Genomic DNA, 20,658 nt, shown 5'->3' with positions numbered 1-20,658 from the left:
GGGTGCTCACTATTGTTCTTGCAGCTAGAGTTCTGAAATTTTTCAAAATAGCAAGTAAAAATTACAAATATCAAAAGAAAAAAAACAAACAAAAGCAAAGGCATACTTTCATATATGTCCATACAGTGGTACCTCTTGGGAGCTGGAAGACTGGGGTGCACAAGGGGGGTCTAGGAAGTTGGCAATGACAAGGTTCTGTTTCCTACCCTCGGTAGAGGTTACATAGATGGACATTTTTGTGTTCTTTTCTGTACATGTGTTATAGTTCAGGCCTTTAAAAGTTAAATGTTTTGGGGCGCCTGGGTGGCTCAGTCGGTTAAGTGGCTGCCTTCAGCTGAGGTTGTGATCTCAGGTCCTGGGATCGAGTCCCGCATCGGGCTCCCTGCTCAGCGGGGAGTCGGCTTCTCCCTCTCCCTCTGTGCCCCTCCTCTGCTCGTGCTCTTTTGCTGGGTCTCTCAAATAAATAAATAAAATCTTTTTTAAAAAGTTAAATATGCTTATATGCTCTGAATTATTCTTTATAGTACATTTCCTAGATTTAAATGCTTGAGTCTAATATGCAGTTTCTGCTTAATGTCTGTATTATCTTCCTATTTGAAAGTCTAATGTGGTCAGAGACTGTTTCTCTTATTAACCAGTGTCTGGAACAAAGCAGGGAATCATATTTGTTGAATGATCAAATAAATTACATAAATCTCACTTCTTAGGAATTTATTACAAAGATAAAATCAGAGACGTGGTTAAAGTTTTGTGAACAAAGATGTTCTGCGCAAAATCTTGGCAATAAGATTAACACTTAACAGAACTGGGTAAGTAAATTACTCCTAATACAAGGAAATAGTGTGCAGTCATTAGAAGGCCTATGTTCAATATTTGAAAACAGAAGGCAGAGGAAAGGCTCATGAAAGTTATTTTTCAATTTTTAAAATTTTCCATTTTTTTTATTGTGGCAAAATACACAAAACGTGAAAATTTCCCATCTTAACCATTTTTTAAGTGTACACTTCTCCAGTTTTATGTACATTCACACTGTGGTGCAACCATCCATCTCCAGAATTCTTTCCATCTTATAAAACTACAGTTCTGTACCTGTCTACATAATCCCCCATTCTCTCCCCCTTGGTCCCTGGCAACCGCCATTCTTTTTGTGTCTGTAAATTTCACGACTCTAAGGACCTCATCATGTAAGTGGAATCATACAGCATTTGTCTTTTTGTGACTGGCTCATCTCTCTTAGCATGTCGTCCTCATGGCTCATCCACAGTGTAGCATATCATCAGAATTTCCCTCCTTTTTAAGGTGCATATGTACCCCATTGCACGTATCCATTCAGCCGTTGATGGACACCTGGCTTGCTTCTACCTTTCAGCTACTGTGCATAGTGCTGCTGTGAACATGAGTGTACAGTTATCTGTTTGAGTCCCTGTTTTCAGTTCTTTTGGGTACCTACCCATGAGTGATTTGCTGGATCACATGGTAACTCTCTTTCCCATTGTTTTTTTTTTTTTTTTTAAGATTTTTATTTATTTATGTAGAGAGAGAGCATGAGAGGGAAGAAGGTCAGAGGGAGAAGCAGACTCCCTGCTGAGCAGGGAGCCCAATGCGGGACTCGATCCTGGGACTCCAGGATCATGACCTGAGCCGAAGGCAGTTGCTTAACCAACTGAGCCACCCAGGCACCCTCTTTCCCATTGTTTAAGGAACTACCCAACTGTCTTCCACAGTGCCTGCGCCATTTTGACCAACAGTGCATGAGGGTCCCAATTTTCCACATCCTCACCAACACTTACTTTCTGTTTCATACTAAGAAACCGTGAGGACACAGAACTACGAATGTTATAGTCCCAATCTCATTTTCAAAAAATCAAATTTATGTATGCAAAGAAAAAAGTTTGGGAGTAAACCAAAATGAACTAACTGATGACATACCCAGATTGAGGGATAAGAGTTATTTTCTATTCTTCAGACTTTTCTCTATTTTTCCAAATACACACGAAGAAAATATATTCTTTGGACTTAAGAAAAGGCTGTTAAAAATTCCCTTGTTGGAGCACCTGGGTGGCTCAGTTGGCTAAGTGTCCAACTCTTGGTCTCAGCTCAGGTCTTAAGCTCAGGGTCGTAAGTTCAAGCCCTGCACTGGGTGTGGAGACTACTTTCAAAAAAAAAAAAAAATTCCCTTATCTATTACTACTATTTACCTAACTCAACACTATATGATTATAGAAAAACTAATAAATCATGGTACAGTAAGATTAAATTTCCTTCTGCTATTTTAATTACCAAAAAGCATTTGTTGTTGGTATAAAAAATAAGTTTCAACTCAAAACAGAATTTCAAAGAAAAGAGCAGATATGAGCACTAAAGCAAAGCAGGATTATGTATGAAGTTGTACATGACAAGTATTTTTTTTTTTAAGATTTTATTTATTTGACAGAGAGGGAGAGAGAGAGCATAAGCAGGGGGAGCGGCAGGCAGAGGGAGAAGGAGAAGCAGGCTTCCCACTGAGTAGGGAGTCCAATGCAGGGCTCGATCCCAGGACCCTGGGATCATGACCCAAGCCGAAGGCAGAAGCTTAACCGACTGAACCACCAGGAGCCCCTGACAAATATTTTTTTAAAAAAAGATGTATTCATTTGAGAGAGAGAGCATGCTCAAGCAGGGAGAGGGGTAAGAGGGAGAAAGAATCTGGAGCAGACTCTGCACTGAGTACAGAGCCCAAGGCGGGGCTCGATCCCACAGCCACAAGATTGTGACCTGAGCCGAAACCAAGGGTCGGAAGTTCAACCGACTGTGCCACCCAGGTGCCCCACGTGACAAGTATTTTTTGAAAAGAAAATTGAGATAATAATGTAGATAATTTAATGACAAAATTCTCTTTCATTAGTCACATGGGCTTCTTTTCCACAAGTGTGTTGTGCCATCATTCCCTTATCAGCAGTTTTTTGCTTTTTTTCCTACATAGTTCCCCCCCCAGCCCCAATGCAATTCTACTCAAAACCCCATACAAATGAGACAAGTAAAGCATCTCCAGACAAAGCAGAGGCCTGGGTCCCTGGCGCCAGCTCAGCCTCCTCCAAACCCTTGGGAACCACCATCATATAACTGAAGGACTGCAGAACACAAGTGTCAAAACCACAGCAACCACCTTGAACTGCCCTGTCCGGTATGTATAAACTGCTCCCTACTCTAACACTCAGAGGGACAACAGATTCTGGGGACATTTTCTCTATTTCCTATTAAGAACTAAAGGGACACACAGACACAGATACATACAGACTCCTTCCATCCTACTTCCATACCAGGTGCTGCATGTTTGATGCTAAAAAATTCAGGACCAGTTCCCTTTACCTGGAGCAGTGGATCTCACTGGGGGAGTCTTCCTCTTGGCCAAGAAGTTTCTCAGCTGTGCCTGTTTCACGGGGGACAGTTTAGCTGCAAGAAATTCATGAACCCATAAATGCTTAAGACTTGGTTATTAAGACGTCAATAGAAGAGGACCTAGAGAGTTAAAGAGTGAGAAGAATGTGTTTACCTGGCACTCTGGACAAGGACTTGGTGTGGGATTCTATGGTGGTTTTCAATAAAGCATTACGGAGACTTTCGAGGTCACTGTCAAAACTGAAAGAGGACCGTGTTACATACAAACCAACTAAGACCTGAGAAATCTCCCAATATAAATGCCAGAGATGAAAGCCTCCCCAATACAGAAACAGGAAATCTGACCAATCAACATAGCCAATCCAAAAGGAAAGAGATTACAATCTCAATACCTCCCTAACCCGGGGCAAACACAGCACTAACAGCGCTTTAGCACAAAGGGCAATTAGAAGGTACACATTCAGCCTAAAGGCAGAAACATAAAATCACCCTGGTAACTGCAGGAGTAAACTGTCTAACTGCCAGGTCTGAATGTTTCTACTCAAGCAAAATGACAAGTCTGAGCTTCTAGACACGTTAGTCAACCTAATTCTACCAGTTAATTTTCAAAAGAACAATACCATTTCTATAGGATCTGCCATCATCCGCTGGTACCCGTTTCATCTGGCATGCTTAATTTAACTCTCCAATAATCCCCTGAGGCAGGTATTGTTACTCCCATTTTTTAGGCAAAGGAACAGAGAATCAAGAGAGGGTGAGGAACCTGACCAGGATCACACAAGTGACAGCAGAGTCACTTTCAAACCCACATCTGAACTACTCTAGCACTTCTGCACCTGACTCCCAAATAGTTATCTGTTCCTTCAACCACATTCATCGAGTGCCAGTGGCACTGACAGGCCGGTTCCCCTGCACACCCCTGAGTGCCGCTCTGGGAGGTGACATCCGAGGGAAGGCTCCACTGGGAGGTTTGGTTATAGAGACGAAGCTGCTGGAGACTGTCCACCAGGTGATTCAACCTCTTCCTCTGCTGGTTGATGATTTCCCGGTTGTTCGCTAGGGTGTTAAACAATGTCTCTCGCTCTGGCACAAGCAAGCGCCTGTTGACAGTAAGGAGGAAAGAATTCGACGTGAATGGTGCAAGTACTACAACTCTAACAGTGAAAGAATAAAATGGAGAACCCCCGGTGGACAGGCAGCATCAGGAAATTAACCAGAACATAAAAAGGGGATGAAAGCTTTACAAGGATAATACAGAATGAGGAAGGAGAAGCTTAGGCTAAGCAGGCTGGGCCTGTAGCAAAGGATAGCATCATCAGACAAAATCTCACAGAGGTTCCAGGGAAGAAAAGGGTGGGAGACAGAGTCAAAAGTGGGGATGGGGGGAGATGCGTTTAGCTATATATACTTAGGGTTTGTCTATTTTCCTGCATGTCAATTACACCAAGAAAAAAAGCCCTGGGGTCCACTAGAGGTCTATGGAAATCAGTCATTTCTACAGGGTGCTGTTAAGAAACACTGGGATAAGCTCTCAATTTAGCAACAGGGAGGTACCCACCTAAAAGATCTAACACAAGAAAGGAACAACAGCACCTTTCTTTCTGGTGACAGGACAGTTCAACATAAATTTTTAAAAAGGCATTTCAGTAGGCTATAATATTTAGATGGACTTAAAAACACAGAGATGTGCTAGAAACCTACAGATTTATGAACTTAAAACTCTGCAGAAAAGGAACTTAAAAAAAAAAATGTGAAGCAGAAAATCCATGGTTGTCGTTAACGGGGAAGAAAGCCCGGTTTCTCTGTTAGCATCATACACTTTTGAGGAAGCCTAACTTATTAATTAGCAGAGAGAAATCCATCAGTCATGCAGAACAGAAGGCTCCTGCTGTCAGGTCAAGCCATTCCCTCCCATGCGCTTGAACATGAATTCAGAACCAGCGCAGTGAGCTGTGAAATCTCTAATGGGGCCCAACTGCCCAGGCCACAGAATCCTCCCCCTGCCCAGCGTCTGCAGCATCGATGCTCACCTCTACCTTCCCCTACCTATGCTCCAAACTGAGGCTCTCAGGTCAGGTACAAAGCCTTCCTCCGTGTGGTACAATATGACATACTAGATTCTGTTTACTGAATTTTAAGCACATTCTAGCCCAGCCCCTGACATCACACCCAGCTTGTCCCACTTACAAGTTCTGTGATCCCACAGAATAGCAAGTAAACAGATCATTTCCCGGTTTGCTTCCTTACAGGACTAATCACACTAATCAAGTGTAGGTGTTTCAGAAGCCAAGCATTGTGAGGGCTGATCTGTTTCTCGGTTTTCCCGTGGGCACCTTCACCGTTCTCACGATGTACTGCTTTCTACTCCTTCAGGAAAACGGATGGCATACAACCAAACAGCCGGGGACAGAAGAGCAGGATAGTACAAGGCTTTCCTGCACCTTTCTCCCTCTCTTCCTTCTAAGTTATCCACACTAATTAGGAATGTTTTCTCAACAAGAAGATTTGGAATATACAGAAAAGTATAAAAGAAAAATTCCTCTTAATCCCACCTCGAAGATATAACTGAATATTGTGACTGATTTATTTCTAGCCTCTTTTCTACGTTTAGACCCCCAAACTGAGATCATCCAGTCTGATTTTTGTCTTACCTCTTTCTTCCATATTTGGGGGGGGGGGAGGGGAATCAGTGGTTACACAGTATTCCGCATTAAGGAAAAACTGTGACCGGACTTATTTAGCCACTCCTCTAGCTTCTAGATATTAGGTTGAATCCAATTTTTCACTGTCATATATTCCGCTGCAATATAAATTCTTTTATGTAAACTGTTGCAAATGTTGCTATTATTTCTGTAGAACAAATTTCCAGAAATATAGTGACTGGGTCAAAGAGAATGAACAACTGTAGGGTTTTTAATCAGTGCCCCTAAATTATCTGTTAAAAAGGCTACAGCAGTGTCTCCTGCAACCCGTGGCGGATGAGAGGCCTCGCTCACTTTTGTTTTTTCTTTTGTTCCAAATGTCGATCCCATTCCAAGTCTAGCACATCGTTCACATCTTGGACAGCAAATTTCACATATTGATGAAGGCGCCGAATTTCCTACAAGAAAAAAACGAGAAGGCAAATGACTAAGTTTTTCAGTAGCTTGGAGGGTGTATCAAAACAATCAAAATAATTTTGCAATATTTTTCTACTGAGAACCATAACGAAAAAAGGAAAACACAAGAGGCTTTAATATAATCATTAGAACGTTACAATTAAATTATAATTAATTAAAGCAAAAGAAAAAAAATAGAACTCAACCTTTTTAACTGCGATAGAGGGGCGGTTACAAAGCACAGGGAAGCAGGTTGGGTGTGCCGGCCTAGGGCTCCAGGGAACATGCTGTTGCTTATTCTCATTTGTCGGCTCCTATAAAGCAACTCAACACGCTCTAGGAATTTTCCACTGCACTCTGCTGCTCCAACAGCACATCCACTTAGTTTTTGTTCTCCCACCCATGAAATTAACTGTAATACAGACAAAATTATCCTACAAAAGTGCTGAAAATAATTCTGAACCTATGTATTCATAGCACGGGACACTGAAGTCTTCTTACCAGTTGAGAAAAACTCATCTCTTCTCAAAGAATAGTATTAGCACTAGACATGGGACTGACCATTCACTAAAATTCACACCTATTTATTTGAGGCCTGCAGTAATTTTCTTTAAACTTCAGTCTGGTGTTCACCTGCATGGCTACACAACCTAACTCTCAAAAATTAAAAGTGAAATAAAGGTGAAGCATTCCATTAAACATGTATACAAAGGAAGACAATGTGCTATACACTGGGAATAAGTTTTTACATCTGTACAAAGTTCTTACTGTATTTAACTGTATTTTCAAAATTACTCTTGACTAAGGGTATATGGCCCGAGTGGAAAAGAGCAAATTGTCCTTTAAAAGGAGCCAGGCTGGGGTGCCTGGGTGGCTCAGTCGTTAAGCGTCTGCCTTCAGCTCAGGTCATGATCCCAGGGTCCTGGGGTCGAGCCCCGCATCGGGCTCCCTGCTCCGCGGGGAGCCTGCTTCTCCCTCTCCCACTCCCCCTACTTGTGTTCCCTCTCTCGCTGTCTCTCTCTGCCAAATAAATAAATAAATAAAATCTTTAAAAAAAAATTGCAAATGCATTTAACTGCTGACGCAGTGATCTCCTTAAAAAAAAAAAAATAAAAATAATAAAAAATCAGGAACGCCTGAGTGGCTCAGTCGTTAAGCGTCGGCCTTCGGCTCAGGTCATGATCCCAGGGTCCTGGGATGGAGCCCCGCATCGGGCTCCCTGCTCGGCAGGGAGTCTGCTTCTCCCTCTGCCTGCCACTCTCCCTGCTTGTGCACTCTCTCCCTCTCGCAAATAAATTAAATTAGAAAAAATAAAAAATAAAATAAAATAAAAGGAGCCAGGCTGATACCAGGAAGCAGTAGTAACCTTAGCACCGAGTACAACCTGCAGCTCACTACTCGGATGGCTGCAGGGAGGCCTCCTTTGAGCACAAGTGCCACCGCGCCTCGTGCGTTCGTGGGCGCTGCTGCTTCTGCGTGCCCTCTGTCTACCCGACAAGCCAACTTCTCTTTTAAGGCCTGTCATAGCTACTTCTTCTCTGTGGCCTAGCTGCTCCCTCATCTGCACTGCCATAGCAACGGATCCCACGTTCACATGTTCCCTTTTCCACCACCACTTATCCAGCTGCAGGGACGGGACAGCGTGGCACAGTGGTGAAGAGGCACAGGCCCTGCACCAGACTCGGCTCCAGCATTTATTCACGGGGACACCTGCACCGTTCCAGTATGTGCCTCCTTATCCTTCTTTTGTACGTGGTATGCGCTTGGTAAATGCTAGCTATAATTATCTACTTGGTACTGTGAAAAAAAGAAAAGCATTTCCTTTTGAATGGGGAAAGTGTTCCCCCAAAGCTGCATGCTTTTCTTTTCGTTTGGACACAGAGCAAGAGGTGAAAATGCATGAAGGAACAAAGTGTATCTCGATGCAACATGGAGGTGGTCATTTGATGACTGGCAGGCAGGGAGCCTGCTCTCTCTTGCTAAGACAGTAAATACCCACAGTCCTCCAGCAACAGCACAAGGGCTGAGGACACAGTGGGGGTTCCTCAACCTCTCCAGGACAAGGATCATTTCGTTCCTTTTCCTACCATCGGTCAGTTTACCAGGTATGGGATGGAAATGGCAGAAAGTGTAGAGTCTGCAGTCTCAAACTCCCTGAGGCAGGAGGGGATTCATCACACTCACAGACCTCACATCCTAGGCGAGGAAGTTCAGAGCGGCCACCTGTGCACCCTCTCCCACCAGGACTCTGGGCAAACGCGAGGAGGGAGGAGGTAACCCCGCTAAAGCTTGTGATGCAACAATTTTCAGTAAATTGAAAGATGAAAACAAAAACCAGATTTCACTACAACAAAGAATAAGAATAATCATAAATGAATGAGAGAAGTGACTCTGCTGAAGTATGGTGTACAGGAAAGAGCCCCAGCAGGTGGAGCTTTCCAACTGTTCACTCTTAACTAACATCATCATCATGGTCAAGCTCCTTAGACCATGGGGCCCAACTTCGTTAACTGTATAATGGGATCAGTAACTCTCACCTTGCAGAGCAGTTGGTTTTGAAGTCTAGAAATCATGTGCAAAACACAGCCAGCACTGTTACTTAGCGCTCAACGAGTAGTTGCGACATGAAACCTTATTATTCATCATTTTGATTTTTAGGTATTATTTTTTTTCAATGGTTTGCCTTCTACCAAGCTTACAGTTTACTCAAGAATTCTAATGTTAGTTTTAATTCTACAAAACATCAAGTGGAGAAGTGTCGTTTTCATGGCCACAGCCAAGGACATCTATGGAAAGTGGGCAAATCATTCACAGGAAACCAACAATTTTCTAAGGGCAGGCATCCGAATCAAGACTGACAAAGGAGAATGACTTGCAGGAGTTGGTTTTAAACAGCTCGTTTGGGCTGGATTCTCCTACCTGGAGCTGGGCTTCGCTCTTGGGGTCCAGGGGTCTCTTATAGAGCAAGTGCAGATACCCAGAGTCGCAGTCCCTCTCATTTTGTTCCCTGGCCTCTTCCACACCAGCAAAGCCCTCAAGTAAAGTTGTTTTCAGGGCACTGATATCTCCATGAAGAGACTAGAAAAGGTACAAGGGCCATATTGAGACAGAGAGTAGCATTTCTGAGAAACAAACCTTTCTGTCCGGATCAAGGACAACTATTTGGTGTTTCTCAAACAGCTTACGTGATGCACCTGTGAGTACACAAAAAGAAATTCATACAAAAAAGAAATTCACTGCCTGGAAAGAAAAAACACAAATATTCACTTTTTTAAAGTTATTTTTTCTTCCTCATTAAAAACCACATGTTCTAATGACCAGAAACTCAGAGAGTAAGAAAAGCTACTGGTCGTACCTACAGTCCCACTGCCTGAAGACAACCACTGCCAACACCCTGGAGAACTCTCCTCTTTCCAAGGAGAGTTTTCAGAGCAGGGCTCTGGAGGCAGACAGTCGGGTGTGGCATATGGTAACTGGGTAGCTTTGGGCAAATCATTCCACCTCTCTACGCTGAAGCTTCCTTACTTGCAAGAGACACAGAGCAATAGCACCTACCAAACAGGATGGTTTGAGAATCAGCAGTAATACTTGATATTTTTATATCGTATATGCTCGTAAACCTCTTTACTATAATCTAACAATTTATCATAAAATATGGTAAATTTTCAAATATACCTAAACTAGTAACTATAATAGACTTTTATGGAGTGGCTGGTATGTGTCAATGGGATAGAAACTGTTATTATTCCATTTTCTATATAAGAAAACTAAAACCTAGAGTAGCTACATGAACCTGCCTAAAGACACATAATTTGTTAAGTGCTGAAGATAGGATCTGAACTTGGGCATTCCTAGGTAAACTACTCATGCTTCTATTAAAAACAAAAAAACAAAAAAAACCCCACACAATACCGGGGTCCTTGAAGAATGGAGTGCTAGGAGAGCAACTTTTTTAAAGTGCAATTCAACTCAGGAAGAACGTCAGTAAGCACAGACCTCTGTGGTCTCTTTAATCTCCAAAAGAAAGGTGTGCAGGTCGTCGGATTCCGTTCGCAGCATCTTCATCTCCTCCAAAGTGCCCACTTGGAAACAGGCTTTGGAAGTCCGGGCTTTCAGCTCTCCCAACTCCTTCTGAAAGTGCGCAATCTGCGGGAGCAAGAGGAAGGCCCTCAGTCTGAACAGTGCCGCCGTGCTGTCACTGCTCCTGGTCCCTCACAGCATGCAGCTCCAGGGCGCACCATGGCCAAATGCCAGAACAAAACGGTCACGCATGAGCCTGCACTCAGAGCCACTCCAGTCTCACAGTCAGAGCTCCTGCCGGAAAAAATCTGTAGGAACGACTTTACCTCTTCCCCGATTCCAGCCATCACAGGATCTGACTCTTTCCACTGATGTCCCTGCTTTTCTGTAACAGGAGGCTGAAGTGGTTTCGCCTGAAATGGAAGGCACAAGGTTGACAGATGCACGCCCACCATATGAATGGCTTCTTGAAGCAGCTACTTCAGTGCCTGGCACCCTCACAATACAGTCACTGCTCCCTCACCCATTCTTTCGAACCCATACTGACAGGGTACCTACTTGGTGTAAGGCATGTTCTAGACAGTGGAGAGAGAGAGAGGTGAACAAGACAGAGGAGGTCCCTACTCTCCTGGAACTTAGATTCTACTGGGCCAAGACAGGTGAGAAGTAAGCAAGTCAGATCATTTCAGCTGGTGATAGTGATAGGACAAAAGTAAACAGGAACTCAAGAAGAGAAAGGGGGCACGACTGGAGAGGAGAGGGCCCAGAAAGCCCTCACTGAGCACGGTCTCTGAACTGAGTCCTGAGGTAAAGCAGAAAGCTATGGAAAGTCCTAGAGAAAGCACCTTCCAGGCAGCGAGAGGAGCAAGCGCAGAGAATGGGAGGCAGGAAAGAACTCTGGCATGTTGGAGGTCAAGAGATAAAGTAAATGTGGGCCCAGGGAAGTCGGGGAGGGAACTGGAAAGGGCTGGTCAGGTCGTGTATGACTAAATGAATGAGTCTGAATGTTTTTCTAAGAGTGCTGAAAAACTACTATTGGAGTTCCAGGAGAGTCTGTTCTTTGACTTATGATTTTAAAAGATCCCTGTTGCTGCTAAATCGAGCACAGATGTCAGTGAGAGGGAGAAGAAACAGGGAAACCAGTCAGGAGGGTAATGAGGCAAGAGACGACAATGGGCTGAAATAATGACGTTAACAGGGGCAACAGATGTGGATTTATGCCACGCACACGCCACATCAGAGTACAGCTGACAAGATCTTCCGCTAGTAAGGACTAGGGGGAGCTTCTGTTAAATAGAGGGATCCAGAATGACTTCTGGGTTTGGGGCTTGAGCAAACCACCTGGAACAGGTTCTGGAGGAGACAGAAATCAAGAATTCTACTGTAGAGACTTTATAACTTGAGATAGCTTTTAGATTATTTGATACCTACAGCAATTACCATATAGAGGATTTTTAGACTAAATAAGCAATCATTAAAACAGCAAACATTTATCTGATAAATACCACGTGTCGTGCACGATGCCAAAAGCTAGACTTAGAGGCTGGGCATTTACTATGCACCCCATAAAACAGCAAGCATTTATGTAGAAGTCCCACAAGTCAAGCATTATGCCAAAAGCTAGACCTGTAAATGGGGCATTTACCGTATGCCCTGTGGGGGTGTGTGCTGAGGGCAGGAGTGAGGCTGGTTGGGAAAGAGAAGGAAAAACCATGACTCTGGTCCTGAGGGCACACAAATCAAGTGGGAAAGTGACATAAAATTCTCTTGAAGTTAAACCATAATAATAAACTGAGGTGAAAGATTGTAAATCTTTAAATATGAAAAGAAAGTAATAAAGCTTTTAGAAAAACACAGGAAAATATCTTTTTGACCTTGGACCCAGAAATAATTTTTAAAACAGAACACAAAAAGCACTAATTTAAAAGAAAAGGTGATATACTGAACTATATTAAAAACTTGTCGGGCACCTGGGTGGCTCAGTTGGTTAAGCGACTGCCTTCAGCTCAGGTCATGATCCTGGAGTCCCGGGATCGAGTCCCACATGGGGAAAATCCCTGCTCAGCAGGGAGTCTGCTTCTCCCTCTAACCCTCCCCCCCCCCATGGGCTCTCTCTCTCTCTCTCATTCTCTCTCTCAAATAAAAATCTTTAAAAACAAAACAAAAAAACTTGTCATCAAAAGACACCACCAGCAGAATGAAAAAGCAATTACAGAGAAAGTATTTGCATTATGTGTGTGCACACATGCGTGTGTGTACCCGACAAGGAACTCTTACAGAAATCAGTAAAAAGACAGACAACCCCGTAGAAAAATAGATTAAAGACTTGAGAACAGACACCCCATTAAAGAAGATACTCAAATGGCCAAAATCACATGGAAAAAAGGCTAAATTTCAGAGGTCATCAGGGAAATACTAATTAAAACCACAAAATATGACAATAAAAAATGAAAAATAGAAAGACCAGTGAGGATAGAGGGCAGCTGATTCTCAAATACTCCTGGTGGGCATTTACTGAAGAGAAATATACACGTATGTTCTATGACCCAGCAATTCCACTCCTCGGCGTACGCCCAACAGAAACGCATACGTATGTTCACCCATAGACCTCAACTAGCATGTTCGCAACAGCGCTATTTGTGGTAACTTAAACCTGGAAGCTCTTCAGATGTCTGTCAGGGGTAGAATACACACTTGTAGTATAGCCGCCCAATGAATTCCATACAGCCACAATGATATGGATCAATCTCACAAACATAATGTTGAGCCAAACTGCCCGATACAAGAATACACACTGTGTGATTCCATTTTAGAGAAGGTATGAAGAGGCCAAACTAAGTTCCACTGTCAGAAATTATAGCAGGGAGCCCCCTTCGGCAAGGGGAATAACTAAAAAGGGCACATGTGAGGGAGAATTCTGGGGTCCTGGTGATGTGCCATTTCTTGATCTGAGTGTTGGTTACCAAGGCATATTCAGCTGGTGTATGGGAATACTTTTTTTTTTCCCATATGTATTACATGCCAATAAAAAAATTAAGAAAAATAAACTGAGATGTTATGGGTAAACTGAGATGTTATGAAAAGCACAGAAAAAGACGGCACTGGATAGATTTCTCAGTTACTTTGGGAACGAGAGAGAAAAATCTGGTGCTACAGTCTTTTCAGACGGAGAGAATACAACAAAGTGAACAGCACAGCACAGACAAGCTCAGGAACCTGCAGAGAAAACAACGCTAAGACTCTGCGGCCGAGATAAATGGCTTTTAGGAGCACACATTACAAATGTTCCAAGCTCATACTTTAGTGTTTCCCATCACATAGCTCTGAGTACTATTTCAAAGGCATGAATGCTAAAACACAGAAACCCATTTTATAATAAACATGCATGACGGGGGCAATAGATGAATACACATACCATGGTAAATCAGGTTTGGACATACCTGGGGAGAGCCTGACTTTGCCCCTGGAGGGGTTACCCTGGGTGACTTCTGTACCACTGAGGGCACGGGGCCTGGGCCGCCCTGAGTAGACCGCCCTGCTGGAATAAGAGGTCAGTGAAAACAGAGAGCATTTCTTGCCATTATTTCTCCCAGCATTGTCCTTCCCTCAAACCTAAAAAAAAATAAGCTTCTCAGTGTCCCCGGCCCCCCTTTCATGGTTTTTGTTACCAAGAGGAGCATCTAGTTTGTTAGGCCTGTTCCAAGATAACAAAGAGCTAGATGTGAAACTCTTTTATAAAGCAGATGAAACTGGAATGTCTCTGATGGTAGTAGGTATGTGCAGTTTTGTGCAGGCCCAGGAGGCTGGCCATTCGGCCCATCCTTACTCTCCAGAGACTTCTGTTGCACCTCTGGGAACTGGGGACAAAGTTTAAATAATCCCATTACCTTGTAAGAACTCACAGGGCCTTCAGGACCCTCCTGGAAGTTTCTAGAAAAAACCTTGCTCTTTTGCACATTAGAATCACCTAGGGAGCTTTTAAAAAACAAATATACCAAAAACTCATACTCAAACCTCACCCCCAGAGAGCCTGATTGAACTGTCAGGGAGAGGATTCCCCAGGGAGTCTAGAGTGCCCCTGGAATTGTAATCCAATAACCCAGGACCCTCCAAACTTTAAGAACTAAATAATGCCAGCGGGGAGGGGAGTGGAAATCTGGGTGGTGAGCAATGGAAATGGAGACCGTGTATGCGCATCACAGTTCAAATTTTCTCTCCCACACTGAAAACAGATGTGAAAAGACTAAGGCAAGACTCCTTAACTTTCTGGGTCATAGACAGATATCTTTCAGAATTGGAGGCAAAATCCTAGAATGGGGTGACTTTGGCAAACTCCATGAGGCAGTCTTCTCTCCGGAGCAATAGATAAGTCAGGTAAGAGAGTTATTTCAGGAATCCACAGCCCCGTGCCTGCTCACTATTTACCAAGATAACATTGTTCCTGACACTCCAACACTAAATGGTTACCCAGACATGTCTGGCTACGTATCATCGCAGACATTCATGAAAATAACCCACTTAAAAACTGAGACAGACCTGGTAAACACCATCTAACCACGTGAGCAAATTCACATTACTCACCTCAGGACAAAATGAAATCATGTGACGTGATACCCATCACCTATGTGCTATTATTGCCCAAAACATTTAAATAGAATCTCATCGTGTGGAAACAATCAAGTCCAAACTGAGGGACTGTTCCCAAACTACTGGCCTGACGTCTCCACAAACATCAATGCTGAGAAAGATGAGAACAGCAAAGAAATATTTGACAATGAGACTAAAGAGGAAAAACTGGAATAGAACATGTGGTCCTGACTGGAGGGAAAAAGGCCATAAAGAACATTATTGGGACAACCGTGGAAGTGTCAATGGGGCCTACAGATCAGATTACGGTTACATTTCCTGAGTGTGACAATGTATCACGTACCCCTGAATTTAAGAGATATGTGCTTACGCGTTTAGGGGTGAAGTCTCTGCAATTAACTCTCAAATATTTTATTAAAAGAATGTATGCTAAAAAGACACAAAGCAAATGGTGCAAAGTGTTACCAAGCATTGTCTTGGTGGAGGGCACAGTCTTCATTACACAGTTTACACAACCTTTCTGCAGGTATGAAAGGGAAAAAAGACCAGGTACCTTTGCTCATGGAGTTGGACCATGCACTTCGATCCAATCTGGTTATGAGAGCCATTTCCACTTGTAATCTGTATTTAATAGCCTTGCTCACAGTAGGGCTGAGTATGAAAATCACAGTCAGCCATCAGAAGCAAGAAGCTTAGAGTTACCACAGGCTTTTCCTCCTCTATGGAACTTCACGAATTGTTCTATAACTGCCCTTCACGTAGAGCAGGCTCCACATGAAGATAGATGTCACACAACAAGAGACTTGAATTATCAAGTACACTTAGCTCCATGAGAAACGTCTGGAGAGCCAAGGGTGGCAGCACCCAGGCCACGGAAACCCTCCCAACGGAGAATACAACCATCAGAGCTCACCAGTGTGAGATACAGGAAGCAAGAACGAATGATCTAGTCTATGGTGGCTAGGGTTCCTAACAACTGAAATACGCAAATGTAAGAATTCAGGGCTGAGCTCTGGAGCAGTTTGCTTAAAATCATACCTGATGCTGAGGGAGAGACTGAGGACTTTGAAGACACAGAGCCAGGTGGTGCTGAGAGCGGCGTGGGGTGGCTGAGGGGTCCAGAAGCAGCCGGCTTGGAGGCAGAGGGGAATGGCAGTGTCGCGGGCACACCCTGGGAGCTGATGGCAGGAGTGGAGGGAGCCACGGCAGTGAACCTGAAACGGTGGCCCGACTGTGTGAGGAGCGCCCGCGCCGAGGCTCCTTCACACTGGTCGTGAGCAGTGCCACCAACAGATGACTCACTGCTCCTATGGGTTTGCCTTCGTGAAACATAAATGTTTAGCTATTTCCTACAAATGGTGAACACTGCAAGGCAACATTTACCTTATCTTCTGCGTATTGAGGAATAAACTACTCCATGAAAATAACGAGCACCTAACATGAAGGAGAAATGAAGTTTATCGGGACGTGAAATATTTTTCTTTTATCAAGCCAAGTGAAAAAAAAAAAAGGAGGCTGGGACTCCATTATACTTAGAAGCGGCTAGTATTGTCCTGCCGAGGAAATCCTGAGAACTCGGTTTGGGGCACTCACCCCCTCTGGGGAGTGAGAAAGGCAGAGGGGAGCAGATCACTGGCTTTGGGACGCTTGTGGTCATGGAAAGTTAAGTTTTACCTACAGAGCAAAGGCCCGGAAACAACCTAACTGTCCAGCCTGAGTGGACTGGCCAGAGACATTTCAGTGAGGCTACAAAGTGGAATCCCAGGCAGCCATCCCAGTTAGAATGAGGTGGCTGTGTGGCCATGGCAGCAGCGGGGGCGACAGCGAGCACCGCCTCTGTGGCAAAGAGAGCCAGCAGAGAGGAGAGCGGGCAGGCTGGGAGGGGTGCGAGGTATCAGCCAGCACTTTCCGCAGGAGGCTTACACTCCAGCGGGGAGAACACAAGCAGCAGATAAAGAAGTAAAAAATGGGATCTGAGTGAGCTGGTAGGACCCACGTGGGGAGGAAACGGAGGGCCATGTTAAGGAGTCTGGACTGTCCTGGAAAAGAAGTGAGAAGCCCCTGGGGCCCGTCAGGCGGGAGAGTCACCTGACACAGGTACAACTTCACAGACCACTGTGGTGGCTGTCATGAAGCAGTTCAGAGACTAAAGGGGAAAAGGACTATAAGAGATTCATTCCCACCCACCCCCCAACCAAGGATGTACATTCCTTATTGTTTCATTTTTTAAAATAAGGAATATCAGGGCGCCTGGGTGGCTCAGTCGGTTAAGGGTCCAACTCTTGTTCTTGGCTCAGGTCATGATCTCAGGGTCTTGAGATCCAGCCCCACATCAGGCTCCATACTGGGCATGGAGCCTGCGTGGGATTCCCTCTCCCTCTGCCCCTCCCTGTGCACGGGCACATTCTCTCTCTCTCTCTCTCTCTCTCTCTCTATATATATATATATATATACACACATGTAAATAGAAAGTAAGGAGAATCTCCTGCATTTTAAATCTGAAAAAGCAAAAACGAGCATATAAATATAACCTCTAATGATTTAAAAAAAATTTCAAAGAGACTCTTCTGGACGCCATCCACTGATTAAACACAAACATTTTATGTTGTTTAAATTCTTACCACTTGCCATTATTATTTTGGAAAACAAGAAGAAAGTGAAAATCTATCTGTAACTTCACCCACAGTGGCTCTGTCTCCAGTGAGTAGCACGTGATATTTTTACTCATGCCAAAGCAGCCGCAAGCTCTCTTCAAGTGTTACTTACTTCTCGCTAAGGTTGACCCTGACGGAGGAGGCTGGGGGTGGGAAGGCCGGCTTCGGGCCTACGTCCGGAGCAGACGCACTCGGCGCCGGTGCACCTTCCACGGTAGGCTTCAAACCCGGGGACCCGAAGGAGAACGGGGCAGCGGGCGGAGTCATGGGAGAGGCCACAGGGCCGGGCGCCAGGGAGGCCTGAGGAGGAGGAGGAGCAAAAGAGAAGGTGGATGCGCCTGAGCCGCTGGCATGTGGAGGGGGCTCCCCTGGGACAGAAGTGGATGACTTCAAGGAGGCAGAACCGAAGGAGAACGGTGCAGGAGCTCCAACAGCAGAAGGCAAATAGAAGGTGGAGGGCGCAGCAGCCAGCGACGACGGTGGGCCAGGGACGGGCGCTGCAGGGGCTGGTGCGTCGAGCTTCTGTGGAGCTTGAGAGAAGGTGGGGGTAGTGGGAGTACTCCCTGCAGTGAACAAGATGGAGAGAAAGGAAGGGAGAAGTTAGCACCGTGACAGTGGACGTCCATGTGACAGAAAGCAAGTGGAAAAGGGCTCGTGGCAGAACGAAGCCAGAAAGAATGTTCAGTCCTAGTTCGGGGGGGGGGGGGGAGGGAGTAGGGTGGATGGCGGACTTGCCATAGCAAAACTTCCACATGGTCAGACGGACAGAACTGTGAAGGAAAAAGAAGATGGGGAAAGACCTTAGATTTAACAGGACTTCACGGACGGGGGGGGGGGGGGAAGGAATGTTTCAACGTTACAGTGAAAAAGAAACCATTTTGCAATATTTCACAGCAATCAGGAAAAAACTTTAATTCAGACCTCCACTTCATAATAGTCACTAAAACCAATTCCAGCTAAATTAAAGACGTCTACACGTACAGAAGCACATGTATGCGTGCCTCTCAAAAGGAAAGAGGCAAAAAGCGAGTCAAGTCACGAAGAGTGTAACAACTTGAAATTTAGAAGTAACCAAAAAAAAAAAAAAAAAAAATCACAGGAGGAAAAGATTAAGATTTGAGATCTGACCGAGTAAAAACGGTTACAAAACTAAAAAAAATCTGTAGTAAATAACCGTGTTTTATATTTTTTTAAAAAGCTCATACGAATCAAGATAAAGAAATTTCAAGACTCTGATATGAGCTGAGAACCTAAATCGTAAAATAATACTTCAATCTGTCTAATCAAAGAAGTGCAAATTTAAATGATTGCATATTTTTATTGTTCTCTAAATTATCAAAATTTAAATATGTATAACCCCCTATGCTTGGAAGGGAAAGATGAACCTGAAACCTTTTACACCAGTACCTAATTTAGCATAACCTTTTAGAAAACACTTTAGCATTATGTCTCAAAATCATAAAAAATGGATTTAGTAATCCCACTTCTAAGAATAAAGCCTACAAAAATAACCTAAGACATGAAAAAGACATTTAATACAACCCAAATGGTAAAAGATGTTCAATGGAATAGTAAGCACTCTTAAATGAATCACAAAGATTACGTAAGACCCTAGAAACAGAATTTAAATTAAAAGTCTGCACACCAATGATGTATACAATAGGATTACAACTATGAAGAAAGATGTTTATTAAAAAACACTAGAAGGGAAGACAGGTTTAAATATTTTTCTATTTTCAAACTTTCTATAAACATGTTTATTTGCCAAACTCAGTAACTCGATAAATAAATAAGAAAGCAGTATTTTTTATCAATACCTTTATGTTATTGGGTCTTGATTCTTCCAAACTGTCTGAGCTGACTGATAATTTACCTTCATTATGTCAAAAGTAATGAAACACTTAGGATACAAGTATGAAAATGCTTCTGAAAAAGAAGACCCCAGTAAACTGCCACTTTTATGGAAGTGTAAAAATGCAAGCAAATTTATTGTTAATACTTCTTTCACACAATAAATATGGAATCAGCGACAGCTAACTTCTCTAAAGACACAAACATAGAGATGTTCATCACTTCTATGCACATTCAAAAGACCAACGTGAAAAGTATATGCCAGACCCGAAAGAAATCAGAGGCACTTTCCTAACATATGAAAACCGCCGTGATCATTCACCCCAGCATCTGTGGAGCTGTAGCGTGGAAATAGGCAGAACCATTAACGTCTCCTGGACCCACCGCCTAGGCTTTAGCTACAGCTGGCAGGCTACTTTCTCCCCCTTTCAAGGCTCTCTTCTGCTCATCTGAACACGACTGCCTCCTCTGGACCAAGTGTGAGGGAAGAGGGGGCTTTTTCTAGGAGAGGCGAACAATTAACACTAGCCTCCGCTTGTGCTCAGGGGTTTGATGGGCTAGTAGCAAAGTCCTTCACATTGGACTGTGCTCAGAAACAAACACCATCCCTCAGGCTCCCAACTTCATGGGGTGTACTGCTTGTGGACAGAGACAGACTGTGCAACTGAGTGTAGATAGTGCGTGGTACTCAGGAGCACTTAAAGAAAAAAAACAACTCAAAGAAGATACACTGTAGATGATGAGATGCCCCAGCACAACACTCATACAGACTATGCACGGTCACCTGGTTTACTACTTGGGGTCGCACTGCCAAATGACAGGAGCCCAAGTGTCTTGGTGGTTCTATTATGAACCACCAAGTGGTGGCATTGAGAAGCAGCAAGAAAACAGTGTCAACCTTATCCAACCTGGCTGGTCAACATGCTTCTTCTTAGATAGAGAACTGGTTACACCACACATTTTTTAGCCAGAAATAGTTATATAGTCACAGAATTCAAAGAGAAATAGTGGTGAAATTTTAAAATATGGAACAATCCTCTTTTAAAAAGTTTTATATTGTTCTCACAAAT

At 43.8% G+C, this 20,658-nt stretch overlaps 1 protein-coding gene across 5 annotated transcripts in view; it reads right to left on the bottom strand.

Moving 5' to 3' along the window:
• Positions 1 to 20,658, bottom strand: part of NUP214 (nucleoporin 214) — a 101,565-nt gene that overhangs the window by 64,875 nt on the left and 16,032 nt on the right. For 3 of the 5 annotated variants that reach the window (XM_028090579.2, XM_028090581.2, XM_028090582.2), the window contains exons 12-21: positions 17,850 to 18,300; positions 16,122 to 16,297; positions 13,937 to 14,034; positions 10,823 to 10,909; positions 10,473 to 10,622; positions 9,396 to 9,554; positions 6,375 to 6,478; positions 4,296 to 4,478; positions 3,533 to 3,618; positions 3,349 to 3,432 (exon numbers count right to left, since the gene is read on the bottom strand). In XM_028090579.2, coding sequence (XP_027946380.2) covers positions 3,349 to 3,432; positions 3,533 to 3,618; positions 4,296 to 4,478; positions 6,375 to 6,478; positions 9,396 to 9,554; positions 10,473 to 10,622; positions 10,823 to 10,909; positions 13,937 to 14,034; positions 16,122 to 16,297; positions 17,850 to 18,300 — 1,578 coding nt within the window. The remainder of the gene's footprint in view (positions 1 to 3,348; positions 3,433 to 3,532; positions 3,619 to 4,295; positions 4,479 to 6,374; positions 6,479 to 9,395; positions 9,555 to 10,472; positions 10,623 to 10,822; positions 10,910 to 13,936; positions 14,035 to 16,121; positions 16,298 to 17,849; positions 18,301 to 20,658) is intronic. The other 2 variants (XM_028090580.2, XM_088018993.1) reach the window with 1 other exon arrangement.

The sequence above is a fragment of the Eumetopias jubatus genome, unplaced genomic scaffold (genome assembly GCF_037043125.1).
Source record: "Eumetopias jubatus isolate StellerSeaLion01/CBP00866 unplaced genomic scaffold, mEumJub1_p1.0 scaffold_15, whole genome shotgun sequence".
NCBI lineage: Eukaryota > Metazoa > Chordata > Mammalia > Carnivora > Otariidae > Eumetopias > Eumetopias jubatus.
This window is presented reverse-complemented; position numbering and strand designations above follow the sequence as displayed.